The sequence below is a fragment of the Aethalodelphis obliquidens genome, unplaced genomic scaffold (genome assembly GCF_003676395.1).
Source record: "Aethalodelphis obliquidens isolate GAN/ISIS:26980383/991018 unplaced genomic scaffold, ASM367639v1 scaffold7, whole genome shotgun sequence".
Lineage (NCBI taxonomy): Eukaryota > Metazoa > Chordata > Mammalia > Artiodactyla > Delphinidae > Aethalodelphis > Aethalodelphis obliquidens.
Window position 1 is genome coordinate 30,324,561 of NW_020837951.1, and position 25,846 is coordinate 30,350,406.

Below are 25,846 nucleotides of genomic sequence, written 5' to 3' on the forward strand. Positions count from 1 at the left end.
TTTCTCAGTTAGACTCATTTATTAACCCATTCCACATGACTCTGTAGAACCCATCACAAGTCCTTCCAATTACAGGTAGTGACCACAAAAGGACATGCAATTTGTCCTTACCCATTCTTCTAGGACAGGTAGTAATCAAGAAGGGATCCATTTTACACAACCCCTTACCAGAGATATAGAAAACCTCTGGTTTTCTGGTTACTATAAATCTTATACCTCAAGAACTCTAAAACTAAAGTGCCAGGCAGTCTGATACCCTCTGGAAAACAAATCACAATCTCTTACCCCCATAGCGAACTATGAGAGAGAAATAAATAGTCAAATAAACCATTATATTTTAGGCATAATCACTCCGCAGAACAGATTCAATAAAACAACTGGGAGAAAAGTGCTTCAATTAATCAGAGAAATAAATACTTTAAACAGAGCTAGCCCCTTAATCTAAGTTGATTATTTCTGTTCAAGAGAATTCAATTCTAAAACAGCAGGTATAAAATCAACTAATACTGACAAATAGAAAAATTTCAAAGGAAAACATGAACACAAAAGCAAACTGAATCCTGCTTTAATTGAAGTTTGTGGAGTATAAAGTCCTACAGAAACATTACAGAGAACCTTCTGGAAAACAGGAGTGACGACAACCCCTGTGGAGAGGCATATGAGAGTAATTCATAGTTCACCAAGGCCTCCCTGTATCGAGACCCCAGGGTACCCAGAAGGTCTCTTCACCATCGCAGCCCTGTGCCCCATCCTCTCCAATCTTGATTTCATTATAAGATAAAAGGGGCTATAGTATTTGAAATTATTCTGGCCTCGAGAAATTTAAAGGCATCAATGAGTAGAACATTCAAAACTTAAGTAACTGTAACAAGGAGGCCAGCTGACCTTAACAAATTACTTGGCTAGTGAACAGGAAATGGATTGAATCATCCTGGACATAAATTTCATTAAGGCTTCAAACTATCCAGGAATAAGTAGCATGATGATACCATTTTATAATCCAAGTTTACAAAAAGTTTACTGCCCAAATCAAGTACTGTTTATGCCTGCAGACAGCTTATTTCTAAAAGATCACCGCCCACTGCAAGTAGCCATGTGTCTCTACTCTTGTTTCTTTCTCTGTGTCAAAAATACCAATTTGACTTCTTCAGGAGGAATGGACAATCCAAGATTATACAGTAAAAGCCTGAAGATGTTGAAAAGTCTAAAGGCAGGAAATACACAAAGCTGGTAGGGAAGACAAATAAAAGTTGTTTCTAATTCATTCTAAAACCCAAGACTTGCATTACCAGTCCTTTCCTCCCGAAGTCACCTAGGTATTAGTGAGGAGAACCCGGACGTAAAGTCTGTGAAGGAAAGGGAGTTGACGGACAAACTGCCCTGTGGGTGACAGTCAAGGAGAGAAGAGGTAGAGGTTTGATGGTTAATGACTAAGTGCCCGTCCAGCCTGCCCCTCTTCTTCTCTTGGCTTGGATCAACCAATGTAGATGCGATGGAAATCATTGGCACCAAAAGCAGCATTACACTTGGGACATTTGCGCTGGCGGGTGTCATAGCGGGTCTTCACACACTCAAAGCAGAAAACATGAAAACACTTGGTAAGTACAGCATCCTTTTTACGCATGTTGCAACACGGACAGGTCAGGCGTGCCTAGAAAAAAAAAGAAATCAGAGTCAGAGCAACCATAAAGGTTTAGGACCCAAATGGCTCTGATATATAAGCAAAAAATCCACTAAGCACTAAGACAGTAATAGCACCGCACGCCCCCACCACACACACATGATAAAGCATTCTCTGTTACCTTCAAGTAAAGGAGTTCAGTATTTATTATCCTAATCTGTTAGTAGGCCACTGTAGGCCAAAACAAAAAAACACACACAAATCACTGAGGCAGTTTTTCTAACCTTGTAATCCTTAATCTCCTCCATCAGAATCTCATCACATTTGGGTACATTGTCTGGTTTCTTTGTGGTCTCCAGCTTCCTTCGAAGTCTAGAGATGTCCTCCTGTGGTGGGATAGCATACCCATTACACACTCCCCCAGATCTGTCATTTTTGAGAAAAATTAATTGCTCCAACCTGAACTTTCTGTTGCAGAAAGAAAGGACTTTCTGTCCTTTCATGCCTAACTATATTTTAGGAATGTAGAGAATTGCAAATGACAAGCTACTTTCTTTTTTTTCGGAACAGGCAACCACAATCATATCACCAAACTTCAGTTGCATCTAACTACTGTCAGTTCAGTTCTGCGAAACTCCAGTCTAAGTTTAGAGGGATTAAATTTTAAAAAAAGAAAAAAAGATGAAAACTTGATAGGCCACCTTATTTTAAGGCAATTAGTTTTTAGGCTGAAGATAGGTTGGATCAGAATTTACAGACTTATAGATAACTATAGAAAGGCAGCATGAGAAACAGCTGGCATGCAAAAAATAGAAAAAATTGTAGAAGAATTTAAAGAAGAACTTTAAAATTCTCTAGTGTTTTTTTTGCTGCTACTTCTTTACGATTTCACTAACTCATTCATTTAAATAAATAAGTATTTATTTCATGCCCATTAGGTGGCAGGCACCATGATAGGCTTCGGGGATAGCTTTCAGTGAAGAAAACAGACTCCATCTCTTCACTCAAGGAACTTACAGTTAAATAGGAAATGACATATTGATACGATAGACCAATGACTCTTTTGTAACATAGGTCATCTTAGAGCTCAGAAAATACCTAAAAGGCAAAAAGTGAAGAAAAAACAACTGACCTGGGCCCGTTTGAAATTGAACATATCTTTTTCTTTGGTGACACTGTTCTCCACAATCTCATCCTGAAAATCATGTAGCTTCTTCTGAGCCAACTCCAACTGTGCTTTGAGGTCATCTGCAAGCTGGGCTGCCTCCATTGCCTATGAGGGATGTATGAACAACATTAACTTATCATCACTTATTTCCAGTGAGACAAAATGTTACCAAGCCCAAGGAATAAAGTGAACCTGTAATTTTATCAGTGTTAAACTTATCTGTTCCTCTGAAGACTAACTGTCACTTTAGACCACAGAGTAATCGATCATACCTTGCGTTTATTCATCTCTAAGGCTTGGGTCCTAAGACCCAGCTCCTTCTCCCCTGTGCCAATGTTGCTTTGTAACAGATGCTCCTTCTCTTCCAGTTTCCTCACTACCTGTAACTGGGCATCAACCTTAGAAAAAGAAAATCACATTTTAACACAAACAGGAAGGAAAAACACAAAAAATTGACTAGGCTCTGTTAATCCACAGGCCCACAAAAGAGAATCTGTTAGAAAACTCGAACTATTACTGATTTTATCCATGAACCTTTCAAATTACATGCAAGACTATGGTAATTCTCTCATCCCAACGTTCAGATGTAATCAGGTAACCACTCTTACAGCTTCTCATGCAGCCTTACAGAAATTTTTAAGATACACAGCACGTGCACACAAAGACATACACATTTTTAACACAAAAGGGATAAATAGATGAATCCCTTAATGATATATTTAAACATTTTTCCTTATTAGCAGATCCACTTTTGTTTAAACAGCTGCACTGTACTCCTCTGTAGGGATGTATAATTTATTTACCAGTACCCAAATCATGTACATTAGTTTTGGGGAGTTTTTCCTATTACAAAAAATGCCACAATAATCATTTTCTTTACTTGTATCTTCGTGTAGAAAGCACCCTATTTCAACAGGATTCTGGAAAGCTTTTTTCATTCTAGTTACCTGAGTCTTCAGAGTCAAAACCTGGTCTGCCAGCTCCTCCTTCTCTTCTTTCAGCAGCTTATGGATCTGATTGGACTTGATACGTTCTGACATGAGCTTGAAATTTGCATCATCCTTCTCCCTCAACTGCTGCATCAAACGGATATTTTGCTCCTGCATGTCTTCAAAGGCCTGGCCTGTGACGTCCATCTCAGAGAGGAGAGCTTCTTCCTCCTAAAATAAGAAAGAAGAACCTTCATTTTAATGGAATCTTCTAACTCCAAAGAAATGCACACAGGAAACTAAACTTTCCTACTGTTGTTATGGAAATAACCTAGTGACAGAGAAGACAGTTTTAAGAAGCTTAGTTTTGTCACTAGGTTAGCCCTAGGAATCTGAAGCCATTGGCATTGATTGTTGGTCTGATGCTCATTAACTGGGCCGTATTTGAGGTCAGCTGAAGCAGACTAAAATTATACACACCATAATCTAGCAAACTGATCAAATAGGAGTTGGTTAAGAAAATTTCTATCATAAAACCTCACGTTTTCTCATACTTTTCCACAATTATAATACTGACTTGAATCTACAGACTTTTCAACTCTGAAAACATCTGTTTCATAACAATCTGATAGGTGAAAAACTGAACGTAAAAATAGTTTTAATTTACATTTGTCTTATTATAAATTACAGAGCATCTTTTCATACGTTTAAGAGCCATTTGTTTTTCTATGAATTATTAATATCTTTCGTCTGTTCTTGTATTGGGCTTTTGAGTTTTCTTCCCTATCATTTTTTGGGGATTTTTTAATATATATTAGAAAGATAAGCCCTTTCATGATAAGAGTTAGAAATAATTTTTCCAGGTTTCTCATTTACTCTTTGGCTTTGCTGCCATGTAGAAGAGGTTTTGTGTGGTCTTTTGTATAAGTCAAAATTATCAATCTTATCTTTCATATTTTTTAGACTTTTACTAATAGTTAGAAAGGTCTTCTCCACTTCAAATTTAAAAAGAAATTTATCGTTTTCTTCTGGTTCTTTTATGGATTTCTTTAACATTATATATATGTTCCATTTGGAAATTATCTTAGTGTAAAGTGTTCAAATATATCTCCAACTGTTTTCCAAAATTATTTTGTTTTTGCCCACCACATTTAATCGTCTTCCTTTTACTTGCTGATTTAAAACTATATCTTTTGCACATATTAAATACCCATGTGTACTATGGTTTATTTATGTACCTATATGGTTTTTCCAACCATTTTTGGTATCTTTATTATCGAAAGTTAATAAAATCCATTGGGACTTAAAAATAAAGCAATATAAGTTCCTTATGAGAAGGGGACAAGTCTCTATAGTTCTATGATCCAGAAACCACTACAGTTGACATATTGGTTATTTATTTGTAACCTATTTGCGGAACATGTTTTTCTTGGTTTCATGTATTTATAATCATAATGTGTATAAAATTTTATATCTTTTTATAAAATTTTATATTCATTACATCCCCTGATTGCAGATCAGCAGAGAAACGATACATCCCTCAAGAAACAGTTTTTGAATAACTGGCTATCCATCTGAAAATAGAAGTAAGTTTCCTTCCTCACAAATACACAAAACAAAGTAACTGAAGGATGAGAGACTTCAATGTAAAAACAACATACAGGAGAAAAAAATATTAACCAAAAAAAAAGACTGGAATGACAGGGCAAATTTCACTGTCAATAACTTACTTATCAAGTAAAATTTACTTAAAAAGCTCATTAAATAAAGAAAGTATGCCCACCTGCTTGGCCATGGCCAGCTTCTTCTGCAGGTATTCTATCTGCTCCTCTACTGCCCGGATCTTCCTCAGGGCATCTTCATCAGCCATTTTCTTGTTCTCTTTTTTCTCCTTATCCTCCAGATCTTTGAGTCTTTGCCTTAAATCTTCCAACTATAGGAGGAAAGAAATCACACAAAAGAAAAACAAAAAAGCTATAATACAATTTCAAAAATCAATTAATACTGTGCACAGATGGAGGGCCCATAACACCAAAAGAACCTTTATAGGATTATGGAAGGAGACAAATGATACACTAGTGCACCACATCACAACCCTGCTTTAACATCACTCCATTCCAACATCACACGCTTCTGCAAGTGGCATTTTTTTTTTTTTTTTTTTCGGAACGCGGGCCTCTCACTGCTGTGGCCTCTCCCGTTGCGGAGCACAGGCTCCGGACGCGCAGGCTCAGTGGCCATGGCTCACGGGCCCAGCCGCTCCACGGCATGTGGGATCTTCCTGGACCGGGGCACGAACCCGTGTCCCCTACATCGGCAGGCAGACTCTCAACCACTGCGCCACCAGGGAAGCCCTGCAAGCGGCATTTTTGAGGAGTGCAAATGTACTTTTCTTTAGAATAGCTCTCACTCTTTTTTTTCCTAGGCTCCCAATTTTAAAAGAATAAGGCATTCTTCCCAAAAGTAACCAGAAAAAGCAAATCAGTATGACAATTTATATGGCACAAAGGGGAACAAAAAGTTTGAAAAGGTTACTCCTATTCCCCGTAATTCTGATATACCTTACCACCTAGTGGAAAATCTGGAAGTCTCTATATTAGATGGTCTTTGAAAGGGAAGAAAATGTTGCTAAGTCTTAAATGCTAACTTTAAAGAAACTACAGCCTTCAGAAGTATGAAGGAGAATCCCACAAATGGAAGATTTTGACCAGAATGACAGGTAATGGCAGATTAGATTACCTCTCCCTTAGACTTCTTTTCAGCTGCCATTAGCTGAACCTTGTCTCTCTGTTCCTTTGGGGCAGAGCGGTACATATCTAGCAATAGTTTCATCTCCTTTTGGCTCTCCTGTGCCTTCCTATGATGAGGGTGGTAGAGGGGAATGGTGTAATGAGAAAACAAAGGGCATCAGAGCAAGGGAATTTTGAATTATGCAAAATATTTTACAACAGTTCTATTTTACACTTTATATAACACATCTAAAAGACAAAACTTTTGCACAGACTATCAAGAGATTTCTGGATACACTCAGAAAGTATAGAAAAGTAAGTTTGCAAAAAAGACTCATTTCTCCCGTCAGACCAAGTCCTCCAACATAGTTATAAAATAAACACTTATGGCACTTGTTAAATAGGCAAAGTTCTGGGGCGCCACTCGTAGAAACTGAGACTCTGTAGGTCTGGGATGGAGTCCAGGAATGTGCTTTAAGTAAGTCACCCAAATAATTCTGATACCGCACTTGGAGGAAAAAAAATTGCCTTAAAGAGAGCAAGAGGAAGAGAGAAAAAAAGGGAGAAAATTCAAAGTTTAAAATATACTGCTATTCCTAGATTTGACAATTGAGTGATTAACCATCGGCTAAAGGCTAAAACTTTATCTTACTAAATTTTCAAACCTCTTAATTATCCTTTTATATACCAAAGAAGTTCAAATGTTTTGAGCTCAGTAGTCCCTTAAATCCAAACACCAATAAAGGCTCAACCATGACAAACGGGGAGCAAGAAGGAACCGGTTCTATCAGAAAAGGTACGGCTGAGCAGGATGAGAAGCAGCGATATGTGAGATTACGGCAGTGTTTCTTGACTTAAAGGTCTGTCTTACCGTTTCAATGCCTGTAGGAGTAAACCTCCTAGAAATCTCTTAAAACGATCTGATATACACACAGACTACTTAACTGTCAGGCAAAGAGATCAATACTGTTCACGTTATAGCGATACATATTCTACCTACTATAATTTAAATTATAATTAATGCCAACAATTTGCCCAAATCTAGTAAACAGCAGTATTTACTTCCAATAATTCTCATGAGTGTTACCTCAATCATGACATCCTTTTCCTTAATTTGGATTCATGAAGAATAAGGCTACAACAATGGGGTTTACTGAGACCTGATCACTGAACCAGAGTATACAATAGCCACACAGGCCACTGAAGTCGTACACTTGATCAAGAACTGAGACCACATTAATTGTACATTTAGTTACACCTGATACATTACAATTATTGAATAAGCGATGCCATCATTCAAACATTTCATGCACGATGTCCTAACCTTAGCTTTTGAGTCAGAAACAGTTACTCTAAACATTGCTCTTACTTGAGTTCGATCTTCAATTGTTTGATAATTTCTGCTTCCTTCTTCCTTCCATCATCATGTTTCCCTTTCTCTTTATCCTTAGCAGAATCTCTCTCTTTTTCTGACTCTTTTAGTTTCTGTTTCTCTCGTTCTCTCTCCTTTTCTTTCTCCCGCTCTCTTTCTCGCTCCCTCTCTTTTTCCCTCCTTTCTCGTTCTCGCTCTTCCTCATCGCGTTTGGACTTAATTTCGTTGACTTCTTCCTGAGATGCCTTCGATGCGGTGGACTGGGCAGACAAGTCCTCAGGATCTTGTTTTAGCTCTGCAGGCTCGTCCTTAGGGTCCTCAGTACTGGACTGAGACTGCAGGAGGGCACTCCCACTGCGCAGCCGTGTCTGGGAGGGCAGAGAAAGGAAAGCAGCATCCACACTTACGGTGACCACACCACTCTCGTCACCCCAAGACAGCTTTGCAAACTTAACAGAAAATAATACTTATTCTCCTCCTCCCGGTTACCTTGTTCAGGTCAGACTGGGCTTCTCTCAGTTTCCGCTTATACCTCAGGACCTCCCCCTTCAGCTGGTGGTTGTGATTCTGGAGGCTACTGATGAGGTGGCGCATCTCCCGGTTTATGGGGCCTTAAATACAGCAATAGCAATGTCAGGAAGAAGGGTGACAAGGGCAAAGGCACAAGGAGAGAAAGTGTAGAACACATGAGGGATCTCTGAGAAACAGGGAGAATTGACAAAAGGAAGATTCCTTCTCAGAAGATGAAAACAAAACCGGCCAATCTGAGTTAAAAAACAAGCACCCAGGCTGTAAACCAAAATGCATGACAGGATTTGAATGAAGGTTCGTTAGGACTTCTGAGCTCCGTAACAAACCCTGGTGACCACGCTGTGTCTTTCAAGGAATGCATGTGCAGCAGACGAACTACACGGTGGAGCCAGAGTAACTGTACCTGCTTGTTCATTGGCAGCAAGGGTCTGCTCAAATTCTATCCTCAGCATTTCATACTCCTTGCGGACCTGGGCCAGTGTATCTTCTAGCTGGATCACTTCGGTCCTCAGCTTCTTATGAAGACTAACCTCATCTCGCTACACACAGAAAAAGGAACCAATCAAAAATTCTTATCAAAATGTGGACATGTCATCATATTCTATGACTGTTTCCTAAATTTGATCTATAAGGATCAAGATCCTTATCTACGTATATAGATCTTTGATCTATAAGGATCTAAGAAGAAAAAGAGAAAACATCAAGAAAAGAGGGATTACTCTGAAAAGTTCCAATTCAATCAATACTTAATGAGCACCAGACAGCTACAAAACACTCTGAGAACTAGCAGGAGACTCAAGAAATATAGGAAATGGCTCCTAACTGAGAATATTACAATCTGGTTGGAGAACTAAAGAAGAAAACAGTATATAAACAGTAAAGTAAGATATACTCAACTCTTTGGCAGACACACAGTAAAAGACAAACTACTATAAACATAACCTTAAAGGCAATGGAAAATACAGAAGTGAACACATGAATGAAAGTTTCTGCCTTAAAAAAATTATTTACATATGCCATTATATGATATGATGGCTTGTAAGCAGTGATACAGCTTCTATACACTATTCTCCCCAATGCACATAAGACTCCACACATACTAAACTATTTTTTTTACATCTGCTGTTCTCACTGCTGGGAATGCCCTTCTCCTATTTTTATCTACCAGTAAACTTGTATTTATCCTTAAGAGTCATACTGCACTTTGGCAAGTGGAATCAGGATGGCTCCACAGTCAAATCAGATGTTCTGTCTCCTTTATCACTGCACCTTTTGAATATACTCTATTGCAACATACTGCATTCTACTGGATACTGTTCTCCCCACTAGACTCTAAGATCTCTGATGGCAGGATGCCCACCATCTAGCAGAGTAAAGACCTACAGCCACTCCATAAATGTTTTCTGAATGAATAAAAGATTGAGCATAAGAGAGTAAAATTATAAAATTTATGAGGGAGGAAGCTTATATACAGAAGACAAAGCTAGGCTGTTACCTCAATGAGCTCAACTTGGCGTTGGTGGGTACCCCTGGTGCCATGAAGTAGGGTCCGAGCCTCATCCAAGTGGGCTTTCAACTGCAGGCTCTCGTTGTACAGGACAGAGAACTGTGACTGCATGCAGCGATATTCTGGAGTCTCCTTGACCACTTCCTCCACAGCACTCCGCAATTCCACCTTAGGAGGGCCCAAAGAAAAGAAAAGTCAGAAGCAGAACCTAGGATGCTAGCCTGGAAATAAAATCTTAAACTCTCTGACGTCTTGTGCAACTGAGACAAACTTTATGAAATCTATCTACCTATTCCTCTAGTTACATAAAATCTATCCTAACTTAAATTAGACCCTCCAAGAGGTGGTACCTGGTACCTGTATTCTTCCACCCAAGGATTGTTTTAATTGATACATGTTTTACATTATGTGTCAACCTAGATCCAAGGACACTAGAAAAGCCCTATGAAATCTGTCAGATCTAGGGACAGAGAAGAGCACTAAGAAATTTGTCAGGATACTTATTTTAAGAACATAGTTGAGGACCCTAGCCACTAACTTGTTCTCTTTATTGACAGTCACAGAGAAAAGTATTTTTGTTATTGTATCAAAAATACTTATGGGGCTTCCCTGGTGGTGCAGTGGTTGAGAGTCTGCCTGCCAATGCAGAGGACACGGGTTCATGCCCCGGTCCAGGAAGATCCCACATGCCGCAGAGCGGCTGGGCCCATGAGCCATGGCCTCTGAGCCTGCGCGTCCAGAGCCTGTGCTCCGCAACGGGAGAGGCCACAACAGTGAGAGGCCCGCGTACCGCAAAAAAAAAAACAACAAAAAAACTTATGCTTCTCCTAAGTAACTGTTTACTTTAATTACCCAAACACATCAACTGATTCAACTCAGGTTGTTTTTGTTCTTTTTTTTTTTTTCAGTTCAAACATCTTTATTCATATATTTACCTAGAAACAAATAAAATTATAAAAGATAGGTGGTTGTGACTGAAAGAGGGGTGGGAAGACTTTCGGAATCTACTTTCTTCCCCCCAAGAACCAGGGAGAGAAAATTCTAATGGGCAGGTTTGAAAACCAACAGGATCACTGACCATGTTTCTTTCTCTGCTTTGGCAGTTAGAAGCTGCAGAGGCAGATTCTGTGGCCCACATTTGGCAGTTACTGACATGGGAGTGGCCTACGTACTGTAGCTACACGCTTCTTGCATGTATCTTGTATACAAGCCCCATTTTTGAAACCCACTTTGGATCCTCACCCTAGTTCACCCTACTCCTCATTTTTTCTCAACAATTCTTAAGTTAGTGCCTTTGATTCAGCCAATGTATTTTTGTAGGTTGCTTTAAATCCTTTTCAGAAAAGGCAGGGTACCAATATTAAGTATATATATAACTAAATAAATGGATATAGCAACAAAACTTACATTTTTCTTTCCCGTAATAAATTATGACGGTTCACAACACATATGTGAGTTATCAGCAAAAAGTTTCATTTTACTGCCCCTCAGAGTTGTGTCTCCTACCTTCAGCTTTTCATTTTGCGTAGTGACCTCCTCAAAGTCTTGCCGAAGTTTCTCCAGCTCACAGTGACGGTTCTGAGCCAACTCTTTGTTCTCCTCAAGTTCTGCGTTCATTTCCTCAAACTGGAGAAAAGCAGGAAATAGCAAAATGAGAGTAAAGAAAAGGAATTTCTAAATCATTCCCATTCCTAAGCTTCCAGCTCCACTGATCCACTCTTCTAGCAAAACCCCACGTTGTCACTTGTGTACTTGTGAACACAATCCTAAGTACCTAACACAATACCTGACACCAGGTCAAAAAAACAAACCCTCGGGGAGTCGCGATTTTACCTTCCGGGCATTGATAGTGATTGTGCCGCCATAGAGACTGCTCCCTGCACCGTATACTTTATAACCTTTTGAATTCACCTATGGAGAAGACAAAGATTCTTTAGTGAGAGGCCCTAAAATTTTAGTCTGATAACCAAAGTACTTTCAAAGAAGTCCATTTTTTCTCCAAGTACTACTACCCAAGTCCATCCTTTCTGAGTAGACTCCTTAAAATGAATAGTCTTCAAACTATGAATAAAACAGCACTTGCCCGTTCTAGGACTTCTACTAAGTGTCGATTGAGTCGCTGTTCCCTCTTTCGAATTTTGTCAATATCCCACTGCAGGTCATCAATCATGGACTCCAGGACAGATACTCGTGACTCAGCTGTCTCCACTTTACTCTGCAACTTGGCGAACTACATCCCAAACACAGGTGTTCAGAAAAATACAGCAAAAAAAAGACCAGGTTAGAAAAGGAATGCCTTATATCCCAAATCCCACAAAATTAACCCATGCTTATGTGTCATTAAAGAAAAGGTTTAAGTAAAAGCTATTTCACCCTCTTCCCAACACATGAGTATAAAACTGAAATCACAAGTTTAACAGTTTGGGTAAGTCACAATCACGAAAACTGTAAAAGTCTATAAGAACTCTCACAAAGAAAAGACTACTTAAGATTCAATAATTTTTCTGCCTCTGAGAAGCACCATTTCCCTATATAGACCACAAACCCATCAGAAAATATGTTTTTTAAGAGACAAAAGATAACATCCTTGATTTTACCAGACAAATATTTTAGGAGATAAAAATTCAAATATTTATTTAGAAAAGACAGCTATCTTTACCCTCTACTTTCCCTTCCCATATTCCAACAAATGATAATCCAAAGAGAATGGAAGGAAAACTTCCATTCTCTTTTTCAAGCTGAGCCCAGGGCAATCTAGAATCAGATGCTATAAAGATACAAAAATCTATGTTGTTCTCTACTTATTTAGGAGATGTACATAGCTAATGCTATTTAATACTTTAATTATAAAACTGTTACATGTCCACATTAATCTACACATATCTTTTGTGTTGGTTTTAAAATATGGCCCCCAAATTCTTTGACAGTTCTCCCAAAAAATGGTGAGGTCACTGTCCCCTCCTCTTAAATCTGGGTCAACTTTGGTGACCCAGTGGAAATGATGCTACATAACTTCAAGGCTATGTCTGAAAGGCCATGCAGGTTCTGCCTGATATTCTTGAAACACTCATTCTCTGGAAGAAGTCAGCTGCCATGTAAGAAGTCCAACTACCCTGAAACTTCCATGTTGGAGAGGCGACACTCCAGTGGACAACTAAGATGAGCTCTTAGCTGACAGGCAGCGTCAACAGCCACCCATGAGTTGGGAGTTCCCTAGTGGCCCAGTGGTTAGGATTCAGTGCTTTCACTGCCGTGGCCCAGGTTCAATCCCTGGTCAAGGAACTGAGATCCCACAAGCCACATGCCACGGCCAAAAAAACCCCCAAAAACAAGAGAAAACAAAAAAGAAAAAACAACCAGCCGTGAGAGCCGTCTTGGATATCAGCTCAGCTGAGCAGAGCAATATGTCTCTCCAACTTAGTAATGCTAAATGAGATTTGGGAAAGGGCTGGTAAAGGAAGACCTTTTCATCTTGGTAGCACCTAGCTTATGCCTTAAAACATGACAGAAAGTTATACTGATTTTTTTACTACACTCCAATTTCTTTATAAGCACCACTATACTCTAACCCCTTTGAAGGTTGATGAGAAGTATTAATAAACTTCCCAAATGATTCCCAGGCAACCAGCCCAGCATGCACCTTGGCACTGGAGTTTAGGAAATGAAGAACATAATGAAGAACATAGGCTTTGAAGTTGAACAGACCTACATCCAAATCACAGTTCAATCACTTTCTGGCTACGTGCCCTCAGACCAGTCACCAGTTTCTTTGAATTTGTTTCCTTAGCAGTAAAATGAGAGTTATTTGACCATGAGAGATAATATTCGTAAAGTACTTAAGTGCTAGGCGCTAAGTAAACGGTTAACTATTAACTTACCAATAAGCATAAGAGTTGGGTGGCCAAGCTAAGGTAGGTCAAATTTCAGCAGAAGGCTTATCACCACATTGTCTCAATCATTTTATACAATAAACAAACACCCAAATCTTGACATAGTTTGGTCGTGGCACTGTGTGTGTCCAAGTTTGGATTGAAAACCCACATTCCTCAAGTTCATAGGTCATCATAAATGCAGTATTTCCTACTGCTCCATTCTCAGATAAATTTCTACCAACCTATTCCTCAGTAACACTGTACATGGTCTTTTATATTTGGAGTAATTTAATATTTGGGGGTTTGGTGTGTTGTTTTGCAAATCTCCATGATGGTAATTCTTCCTAAAAACTAAGATCCCAAAATGTCCACTTAAACAGAGGCAGAGTCAAGGAGAAATGTTCAATTATTTCCTTCCCTTAACCTTTACTCGGATTTTGATTTCTCAGAGCTGGTTGCTTTAACCTGCCCTGCATGCTCTTCAGTATAAAAACAGGCTTTCTAGAGTAAGATGATGTTTGAAGCACTTAGTATCTGAGTCAATGTCTGCCACAGGCCACTGGAAACTGCCATCTCCTTTCCGGTCAAGTACCTCCTGAGACATGGTGCAATGCTTCTCCTGAAGGAGGTCTGTCAATTCTTGTAGCCTCATGTCCTCTTGTGCAAGGAAGGAATTCAGCTCCTGCACTGCTTCCTCCACTATCAGATTATCTGAGGGAGAAGAACTGTACTTTAGTTTAGTTAGCATCTATAGTGTCAGATTTTACAACTGTGTATCCCACCAAAGCATTAACATGCTATCTCACTTTATTTTCCTGAAAATTTCAAGAAGTAGGCTGGTTTTTATTATCTTCACATGACATATTAAGAACCCAGGCTTGCGTAGAGGACTTAGTCCTTCGTTAAAGCACTTGCTTAAGGAAATTAGTCAACTTTGTGCTTCTGTAGAGGTAGACACAGAGGCAAGGTCACCCAACGCCCATCCCTTTCTATAAAATTAAAATGCCTTGAGAAAAGAAAAGGAGAGGTCCTATAACTTTATTCAGATAAGGCACAATCACCAAAAAAACCTGCATTTTAGAATTGTAGACAAGACAGAAGTATCTCTAATCAATGTCAGACTTAATAGCAATAAAATTCTATTTTCTAAGGCTGTCACAAATTCCTGTTATTCACTAACAGCAACGTGAAGCATCTCTCTGTTGGGAAAGAAGGGAAGGGCAGGGCAGGGAGCAGTAATTTCCTTGTTCAAATGAGCACCTATAAAATCATGAAGAATAAAGATAAGAGCATAGAATTACTTACCATATTCTGGTATACTATGCCAGAGGCACTCCTGAGGCTCAAAAACCAAAGTGTGAAAAATAAAAAAATGGTCATGAAGAACCTAGGGGCAAGACGGGAATAAAGACACAGACCTACTAGAGAATGGACTTGAGGATATGGGGAGGGGGAAGGGTAAGCTGGGAAAGAGTGAGAGAGTGGCATGGACATATATACACTACCAAATGTAAAACAGCTAGCTAATGGGAAGCAGCCGCATAGTACAGGGAGATCAGCTTGGTGCTTTGTGACCACCTAGAGGGGTGGGATAGGGAGGGTGGGAGGGAGGGAGACGCAAGAGGGAAGAGATATGGGGACATACGTATATGTATAACTGATTCACTTTGTTATAAGGCAGAAACTAACACACCATTGTAAAGCAATTATACTCCAATAAAGATGTTAAAAAACAAACAAACAAACAAACAAAAAAAACCAAAGTGTGCAGTATTATTTACAAAGAAGGCAGTAAATCTACAGAACTTACCATACCAAATTAGTATGTTTAAAATCAGTCACAGATACTATAGCTGAAATCCAAATGTTAGTAAATGAAACCACATACTCTCGGGTTATATACTACCCCTAGAGACAGTTATCAGGAAGTAAAATTGGCACCACTCTTAGAAACATAATACAGGTTGGTCATGCGGTGGCTTTTATGGTTTTCAACCAAGATTACCCATCAGAATCATTTGTGGAACCTCTAAAATTAGATACCTAGGACCCATCCTATACCTACTAAATAAGAATAAACATGGGCAGGGCCAAAAAAGAGTATGCTCCGAAAACTCTCAAAATGATTCTGATTCATAGCCCAAGCTAAGAACTAGGGGCTGAATTTTAGTCCTCTTAATGTCTTAAAATATTGAGAATAAGGCCCAGAATACAATAAGAGCTCAATAAATATTTAGTGAATTAATAAACAAGCTGATAAATGTAATTCTTTTGAATCAAGGACCAAATAAACATGAGGAAAAAAATGAACCGCCAAAAGTTACAGTTGATGCTACAATTCATACTTTATACACCTTTATCTCTTAGAACGTTCGGCTTATCAATGGCAATTGCCTTTTATGTTATAAATAATAGCTTAGCAGTTTGTAACTTGTAATGAATGTTTTTATTTTTTAACTTAAATCCTACCTTAAAATGCATGCCATCAAAAAGAATAATTTTAGGGCTTCCCCGGTGGCGCAGTGGTTGAGAGTCCACCTGCCGATGCAGGGGACGCGGGTTTGTGCCCCGGTCTAGGAGGATCCCACATGCCGCAGAGCGGCTGGGCCCATGAGCCATGGCCGCTGAGCCTGCACGTCCGGAGCCTGTGCTCCGTAACGGGAGAGGCCACAACAGTGAGAGGCCCGTGTACCACAAAAAAAAAAAAAAAAGAATAATTTTAAAGTACTGTTTAATGTGTTACTCATTTTAGTTCCTTTTTAAATACAGCAATTCCTTTACTTGATATTCATTTATAAAATCAAGTTTCATAGCCTCTGCATATAGCATATTATCTGGTACACCATGCATACTGTATAAACCATAATGCATATGGTATACCCGTGTGGCATATTACTAATGTTTAATAATACCTTCTAACTATTCAATTGGAGCCAAGGGAGAAAGGAGTAACATACAGCTCGGTTTACATTAGGTGACAGGGAAGATTTATAGCCATTCATTCACCATTATGTAAGCACCCACTAGACACCAGAAACAGTGTTAGAAAATGGAGAAACAAAGAAGAGTGAGGCAAGGCACTGCACCAAGAGACACAGCTGAGCTGGGAACACACAAGTAGATGCAATATATGAACACAAAAGCCTGGGAGGACACGAATAATATTGTTTACAATGGCTGTCTTTGGAAAGTAAGATGGAAGGACTTGTGTAGTGTACTTTATGTGATTTCTGATCTGTATATCTTAAAACAAGTATCTGTTATCCAAATAATAAAATACGAAATACACACCCTATTGGAAAAGCAAAGGAAACCTTTGCCCACAAAATATTCACAGGTCTTTAATATGCCTCTTCTTTTAATTCTATTGATAATTTAGCCCAAGTATCTTAAAAAACAAAACTACAGAGTAAGAAAATTCTTATTTTCCCAGCCAATGGTTCAACCTCCATTGCATTTGACATATTTCTTTCAGAAATGAAAGGTTAAACATCTTAATGACAATCAGAGAAATTAATATATTACAACTAGACCAGGATTATTATTTAAAGCATGAAATCAGGGCACTTAAGAAGATGCAACCTGGGGCTTCCCTGGTGGCGTAATGGTTGAGAGTCTGCCTGCCGATGCAGGGGACATGGGTTCGTGCCCCGGCCTGGGAGGATCCCACATGCGACGGAGCGGCTGGGCCCGTGAGCCATGGCCGCTGAGCCTGCACGTCCGGAGCCTGTGCTCCGCAACGGGAGAGGCCACAGCAGTGAGAGGCCCGCGTACCTCAAAACAAACAAACAAACAAACAAACAAACAAAAAAAAAACAAAAAAAAAAACAAGAAGATGCAACCTGGACTTCCCTGGTGGTGCAGTGGTTAAGAATCCACCTGCCAATGCAGGGGACGTGGGTTCGAGCCCTGTTCCGGGAAGATCCCACGTGCCAGGAGTAACTAAGCCCATGCACCACAACAACTGAGCCTGCACTCTAGAGCCCATGAGTCACAACTACTGAGCCTGCGTGCCACAACTACTAAAGCCTGTGCATCCAGAGCTTGTGCTCCGCAACAAGAGAAGCCACCGCAATGAGAAGTCCGCGTACCGCAATGAAGAGTAGCCCCTGCTCGCCGCAACTAGAGAAAGCCCGCGCGCAGCAACGAAGACCCAACACAGCCAAAAATAAATAAATTCAAAAAAGAAGATGCAACCTAACTACACAAATACTTAACTACACTGAACAAATATAAGTTTTTGCATTAAATCTAATTAGTTAACATAAAATAATACTTTTATTTCAAATAGACACTTTTCCATCCCTATAATATTTTATCTTTTTTTTTTTTTTTTTTTTTTTGCGGTATGCGGGCCTCTCACTGCTGTGGCCTCTCCCGTTGCGGAGCACAGGCTCCGGATGCGCAGGCTCAGCGGCCATGGCTCACGGGCCCAGCCGCTCTGCGGCATGTGGGATCCTCCCGGACCGGGGCACGAACCCGTGTCCCCTGCATCGGCAGGCGGACTCTCAACCACTGCGCCACCAAGGAAGCCCTGTTTTATCTTTTTAAACACTAAAATCTAACAATTCTAAAGCCTGAGTCAACTTTTTTTGAAAATATTAGAGATAACAGAAAAACAAAAAACAAGGACATATTAAAACTGACTCCAAGAAATTTAATTAAAAATAAATATGTAAGTCTGAAAACTACAAACTAGCATACAAAGGTGAGTTCCTATTTCTCCCCCTCTGCTTCCAGTCTCCTGGTTTTTGCCTCACCTCCACTGTTCAGCTTCCGTGATAAGAGCTCCACTTTTTCTTGCAGTTTATCATAGACGGTCACAATCTGCGACACAGCTCGGCGGGAGGACTCCACGCGCTCCTGCAGCTGAGATTCCATCTCTTCACTGGAACTGCTGGCCAAAGTAGCAAGGAAAGAGAAAGCTGGCTCTTGCCCTTCCCCTGAGGACACAGGGGGAAAAAAGAAGCCCCTAATATTATAAAACTGGAAATATCAAAATCTATTTTTTCCCCTCAAATGGAGAGCCTCAAAGTGAAACTCTACTTCAAACACCCAGAAAACATGAAGTGGCAAATCCGCCACCAACACTCACCTCTCTCTCGGTCATCTTTCCGTTCCTGATTGCTATCAGAGTCTGGTTCCGGCTCAGGCACAACAAGGGCTTTTCTTTCTGTGAGTAGGTCTCCCAAACCCTGCTCCAGATCATAACGTTTAAGGATGATACGGATGTTTTCATCAAACTGGAGGAGGGAAGGTACAGTTACGAAAATACAAAAGGAAACAACTTTGGAAATAAAGAGTCTGCTAAGGAGAACTACAATGCTCAGATAAAAACAAGCTAGCTACCTGACTCCAGTACCGGTTGACGATCAATAGTGAGGCATCATCGGTGGCCTGTCTTCGTTCCAGTTTTTCAATGTGCTCACGGAGTTCATCTTCAATGGCTTGCCGTTGATCCAGCATTTCTGCCAGTTTGCGATTTTTGGCTTGCAGTGTTCGAATGTCTAACTCCTCCTGCCCCAGGAAACCAGTCTTATTAATCTCCATAAAGAAATTAGACAAATCAGTGGTTAAACTCAACAGGGGCTAATATGTGCATTACTTAGTTCCTATGAAAAAAGATATTTATTAACAAAATCTTACAGCAAATAATGGGATAAGAAGTAGAAGCAGAAGAAATAAATAAAGGTAAAGGTCTGTGATGATGGGAGCAAAGAGTGACACACACATATACACTAGAACCTTGACTTCACCCAGCTCACTGTTCTAGTCACATGTACATCCACAAAATACTGCTACTGTGAGGCTCCACCATCCAGCTAGATCACCCTCTTCCCCAATCAATCAGCTATCTCCTAACCACTGCCCGTCATTTATTCAAGACTTTGACAACCAGGTCCTTCTGTATCCCAGTCCCCGTCAACACATCTGGTGACTTCAATATACATGTGGACATGTACCTGTGTGGACAAACCATCCAATCCTCTAGCATCTACACTGTCAGCATTTTGAATTCCTTAACTCCAATGATTACTTCCTTCACTGTGCTTCAGCCAGACATTTCAAAAGCCACATCCTAGACTTTTGTCATTATCTGGAACTGTGTCACATCTGAAATCTTAAATTCCAACTTTCCATTCTCTGAATAAAACCATCTTTCCAGATAGCTCATGCTCTTATCTCAATATACCAGTCTTCATCTGGATTTCCAAAATTTTGAACTTTCTCCTTTCTCCTCTGTCTCCACTATCTTCCATATCTTGACTATACCCTATAATACATTCCTTCAAACTCCTGCCTATCAGGCTCAAGTTCTCTGCCTTTAATCTTTTTATTCTACCTCTGCGAACAAACCCCAATCTGAATTAATCCACGTATTAGACTATTCCATTCCTATACCCAGTATGCTGAGACTTCTAGATAAGGTCATTAAACCAGGGAGACTGGTGCCTTTATAAAATGAATTCTAACCTGAGCAGATCTTATCATTTGTCCGGAAATGTTTCTTTCTGGATCAAGTGATCTAGCTCCTATTCTACACTGAGGCAACGTCAAACTACCAAACCCTGTCTCCTCTCACATCACACTAAGCAGGTGACTTGGCCTCCGTTTTAAAGAGAAAACAGAAACCATCAGATGGAAAGTTCTTCAATTTCCTATCTCCTAAACCCATTCACACAACTCACCAACTTATGCCCATATTCTTAAAACCTCAACTTGTGCTGAGGATCCCATTCTCTTCTGTTTCTGCAAAAACGTCACTCCATCAGTAATTGTGTACCCCTCTCAGTATCTTTAACCTCTCTCTAAGAAAAGCTGGTGGGGGGATGGGGGGAAGGGAGAACTTCAGACAAAGAAACAGCATGTCGAAATGATTACGTTTTTACTTTACTGAGAAATTAATGAATATTTTAAAGTAAGAACCATTTATTAGAGCACCAATTTCTCGTTTCACTTTTACTTTCCTCTCTTCCATTTGGTTAAACGGTCTCGATACACCAAAACTGTCAACAGCTTCCCAACTGTACCAGCTTATGAATACTATTAATAAACTATATCTTTAACCTCTTTTCTGAGCATCACCTTCCCCTTCTTTGCTCCACCTGAAACCTGGATAAGAACACTGTTTCCCTGCAGGCTTCTCCAGTGATGGCTGTTTCTCTCCCACATGCTTTGAAGCCCTGTGCCTGGAGGCAGGTGGGTGTCCTCCTTGCTCTCCACTGCCACTAAGCCATTATGCACTTTGCTCCCTAAAACCCCCTAGCTTTGCAGCTCACGCCATTGGTCTGGGCCACCTGCCACCCTGCCTTGCTGCACTCCCCCATAAATGCCCAGGTCGCTTCCCCACATTTCCTGAAGATTTAGCACCTGGCTTGTCATCACTCTCTCCAATACTACTCATGTTGTACTTCTTGCTGATTTCAATTCCCATATAGATGATCGTTCCTGTATCTCAGATCCTGTATCCTGACCTCCTCTCCTCCAATCACCAAACTCCCAGTTATTCCTATTCGTGGTCTTAGCTGTACCTGGATGTTCTCTATAAACTCAATTTCAAACAACCCATTCTCTACAGTTACCACCTGTTTTTCCAGCTCACTCTCTCTAGTTTATCAACTCCAACAATTCTTCAACTCCTCCAGGATCTATTATACAATCCACTGGTCCTATACCTTCGTCCTGTACCTATGTCTTTCACTCCTCTCACTTCCTCACTTCCTTATCAAACATAAATTCCACGACCAGTCACACTGTTTTATAACCTTCTCCTCCCTTGCTCCATATTTGCCTGCTGAAAACCCCAATCCTGGTAACATCCAACTCTCCACCTACATCCATGAAGCTAAATGTGACTAGAAAAAATAAAGCACCATGCTGACTGGTCTCACTTTAAACTCATGCTCACAGACTCAGGTAGGTCCTCAGTGCTGCCCAGCAGCCCTACTCCCTCTCTCTAGTCCGTTCTCTCTTCAAGGTGACTACTTCCTACCTTCTCCTGTCTCTTCGCACCTCCAAAACTTCCTCCCCCATCCTCACTCTCAGATGAGTCTTGCTTCTGATTTCACTGAAAAAAAACAGAAGCAATCAGAAGAGCATGTCCACCTCCATCTCCCACAACCCTCACTACTGCCCTGCTTACATCTGAACCCACATCCCTTGCCTTCCTTCTTGTCGATAAACCATCCCTCTCCTAGTTAAGGCCCATTCTCCCACTTGTGCATCGTATTACATTCTTTCTTCTATTCAAGGACATCACACCAGTAACTGTCTTCTTTTTCTGCTACATCATCAACTTTACCCTCTCTAGCAAATCATTTCATCAATAAATAAAAATGCTGTAATATCTCCTACTTTAAAAAACAAATTAAGAAAACCTTCCCTCAACCCCACATTTCCCTCTGGCTAAGGCCCCATTTTCTTCGTTCTACTTTACATCAATACTCCTCCAAAGCAACACCTCTGCCCTCTTTTCCCTCCTCTCATATTCTCTTAAGTTCACTGCAGTCAGGCTGCCATTGCCGCCACTCCACCAACACAGTTCTTGTCAAGTCTCCAGTGAAATTTCTAAGGCTAAATCTAAGTCTCAGTCCTCCCCTTGCTCAACCCATCAGGAGCACCTGATCAACCTCTTCCTGAAACATTTTCTTCTTTTGACTTCCGGGACCCCACTCTCTCTTATTCTCCTCCTACTTCAATGGCCCCTCTTCAATTAGTCTCTTCTCATCTCCTTGACGTGAAGGGTTGCAGTGCTCCAGGGCCCTGTTCTCAGACTTCTTTATCTATGCTCATTCCTTATGGGAGAGCCTATAGTCTCATGGATTTAAATACCATTTAAAAAAATAATGATTATCAAATGTACAGCTTTAGCCCAGATCTCTCCACAGACTGCAGATCACCTCATCCAACTACCTATCCACTCACAGGTCTAATAAATACCTCAAACTTACATGTCCAGTTTCAAACTCATGATTCATCCCCCACAGCTCCCAGAAATCTGCTCCTCTCATACCTTCCCTAGCTCAGTTAGTGAAAACTGCATACTTCCAAAATCCTGGGGTCATCGTGCCTCCTTCCTCTCATATACTTCACCCAATCCACAAGCAAATCTTGTCGACACTACCTCCACAGTGGCCCAAGCCACCGTGATCCCTCAAGATTACGGCAACAGGCTCCTACATGTAGCAGACACTTTTGCGCCCCATGCCACGATCTGTCAGCCTTCCAGACTTCAGCACACCTCCGGTGAACAGCTCCAGTCACCCTACCAGTGTCCCACTTCAAGCATACCTTGCAGTCTCAAAGTTTTTTGCTCCACAGTCTCAGTTTGTTTACTACAGCAACCTCAAAGTGCAAAGGAGGAGTTACTGCCTTCAAGGGCAACCTTCAACCAACTGGGGCAGGGATCAGTGGATACATGCACCAGCTCCCCACCCTTAGAGAGGGAGAGTGGGAGGGAGGAGAGGGAGAAGGAATGAGGAAACAATTTTGCTAACTGAACTCCTGCTTACAACCCTTGCTCCCCTACAGTCTATTCTCCAAACCTAAGTCAGAGCATGTTACTCCCCTGCTTAAAACCTTCCAGTAGCTCCTCACAGCCTTCTGGATAAAGTCCAAAATGGGACGTGTGTTCGGTGCTTCCCTTAGCACATGTGGTTATCCCTGTGAAGAGCACGCTTCCCACTCTATTATGACAGTCTGTTCCCTGCTCAGTGCCAACCTACAAGCTGAAGTCCAGGGGCTGTCCTTAGGGTAAAGCACAGTGTCTGGCAAATAACAGATTCTCAACAAATATTTATTATTGAATGAATAAATGTCCTTGGGATGCATGACGTGAGACAGTGCCAAGACAAAAATCACCTCCTGGCAACAGGAGGCTGATGAACCCCAGACAACTTCAGAAATGATACTTATCAACAATTTACTCTGAATGTTCCTATTATTCTCTCTGATCCTCAATTTCAAAGAGTAGATGTGGTTTTGTAGGCTATACAAATGTGAAGCATTTTTACACCATATCACCATGGCTGAGCTCCAAAATACAGACTCCTGACCTATTATAGTGAGCTTCTGATGTCTAATGGACATATAACATCACTATAAGCTGTTGGTGTATAACAGTCTAATAAAACTGTCAACTCCATAACAGCAAGGACAATATCTATTTTATTCACCACTATAGCCACAATGTCTAGCCCAATAAAAACTATTAATAGTACATTACCATGTTAAAGGTAATATTCCTTAGCAGGAACTCTTTCATTTCATCCTCTCAAAAAACCCAGTGAGTTAGGTACTATAATTACATTTTATAGACAAGGAAATAAGAAGACACTCTCTCGGTGATCTTCTACATTGCTTCTTAGTACCTGGCACCTAAGTTTTCAATGAATGAAAAATCAGTGTATAGCTCCCTCACTAAATACCTATAATGCTGAATACCTCAATGCTGTATCAGGGACCAGAATCTTCAGAGAATATAAACATACCTTTAAAAATAAAGATCAAATGTCAATATATTTCTTCTTCAGAAATGAGCAATGCATCATTTCATCTACTTCTGGCTGTTTCATTTCCCTCTTCTTTTCAAATCAATTTCCCTTACTCCAGAAGGCTTCCGTAAATTATTACTTTCAGGTTGCCACGGACAGAAGAAAAACACACTCTCACAGCATTGTTTCCACATACCGTTGAAGAGACACTCCCGAGCTTAATTGTTTCCACCGTGGTCCCTGAGTCTTCAACAGCTGTCTTCTTCTCCGGAGGCACAGATGTGCCAGGCTCTCCAGCTACTCTTTTATTTCCAATTCCTGACATCTTGGCACAAGATGATAGCTGTTTTCCTGAAGAGAAAAAAAAGACAGAAACTTAGGTAAGTTTTGCAAAGAGAACTAAAGAGGGTCCACCTATGAAGATGTAAAAACTAGCAGTTTTTCTGGCCAGTCCTTTAACCTGGATCCATCAATTCCACACTCAGCAACATGATCCTTAAGTTTCTCTTGGAAAGAGAAAAATTGTGGAGTAAGAGTCACAGCTGAATTTACGGAACTACAAATTTCTAAATAGGATGCTGCTAAGAAATAAGCCAATGGGCAAAGGGTGAAGAGACCAAGAAAAATTTCAGGAATCTCATTTCCTGAAATGTCAACATCTGAAAAGTTCAGTTTGATTAGAAAAGAAGTTAATTCTATAGTGTTGGGAGAATCAGAGAGCTGAAAGAGACCTGGGAGATGTCTACTAAATTATTAATACTGGACAAGTCATTTATCATCTCTGAGCCTCAAGTTCCTAAACCAGAAATAACAAAATATAAGCTTCCTATGCTCCTTATAAGGAATAAGTAAGTACAGAAAGAATTCTGCATAATGCCTAGCATGAAGTATGCACTCAGAAATGCTAGCTCTCCTTTATATATTTGCAGTTTCTTCTCTATATCCAAACGCTCTCCCCACGAGTTTGTGCAACCCTGTGGAAGCTAGACCTGGGTGTGAATCCCAGTTCTAACTTTTAGGGAGCCATGCTGCCTTGGAAGAGTGAGTTCTCTATATGCACAATGCAAGAGAACAGATATTCTGTCTGCCCTACTTGCCTCCCAAGGTTTCAGAGCTCATAGGAGGCGGAATAGATGCTAAAGCACTTTACTACTTCCATCAACGAGACTACACACTACTCTGCTTCCAATTCAAGCTCCAGGAGAAGGGTATCGGTGGCAGCAACCTGAGTGGGACCTCGCCTGGAGAGAGAGGAGCAGGACAAGGGCCTCAATCCTACTCGAGAGGGGCCAAGGACCCCAGCATCCGGATGGGCCAACTGCAGGCCCCGGAGAGGGAGGCCTGGGAGCGGGAGAGGGTGGAGATCCCGTTGCCTGCAGAGTCCCTCCCACCCTTGTCAGAGATCTAACCTGAGTTCTTCCAACTTGCGCCGCCCGGGAGCAGAACTCTGGGCAGTTATTCACCAAGGTCCGCGTAGCACTCCCACCTCTCACCCCTTACCCGCAAGCGAAGCCCAAGCGAGGCTCCCGGGAGGCGGGGCCAGGGAGAGGAAGAAGGGAAAGGAAAGAGGAAGTCGCTTCAACCTGGCGCAGTGGACCACAAGACCCAACCGGGCGGAAGTGAC

The 25,846-nt window shown here is 40.8% G+C and overlaps 1 protein-coding gene across 3 annotated transcripts; it reads right to left on the bottom strand.

Moving 5' to 3' along the window:
* On the bottom strand, positions 1–25,760 carry RNF20 (ring finger protein 20). 3 transcript variants are annotated; one of them, XM_027105343.1, is made up of 20 exons: positions 25,632–25,760; positions 24,419–24,573; positions 19,079–19,246; positions 18,825–18,972; positions 18,490–18,672; positions 14,322–14,440; positions 11,941–12,087; positions 11,691–11,768; positions 11,364–11,483; positions 9,846–10,025; positions 8,754–8,889; positions 8,309–8,430; positions 7,817–8,187; positions 6,458–6,575; positions 5,502–5,651; positions 3,737–3,949; positions 3,062–3,187; positions 2,754–2,894; positions 1,906–2,007; positions 1–1,651 (listed from the first exon to the last, which is right to left on the bottom strand). In XM_027105343.1, exons 2-20 carry the CDS (start codon positions 24,545–24,547, stop codon positions 1,475–1,477), a joined length of 2,928 nt encoding a protein of 975 aa, XP_026961144.1. In that variant the 5' UTR covers positions 24,548–24,573; positions 25,632–25,760; the 3' UTR covers positions 1–1,474. The 3 variants fall into 3 exon arrangements, with proteins under 3 accessions (XP_026961144.1, XP_026961143.1, XP_026961145.1); XM_027105342.1 differs by having other exon boundaries at positions 19,079–19,273; XM_027105344.1 differs by lacking the exon at positions 25,632–25,760 and adding an exon at positions 21,723–21,797 and having other exon boundaries at positions 24,419–24,532.
* Positions 25,761–25,846: the final 86 nt, after the last annotated feature.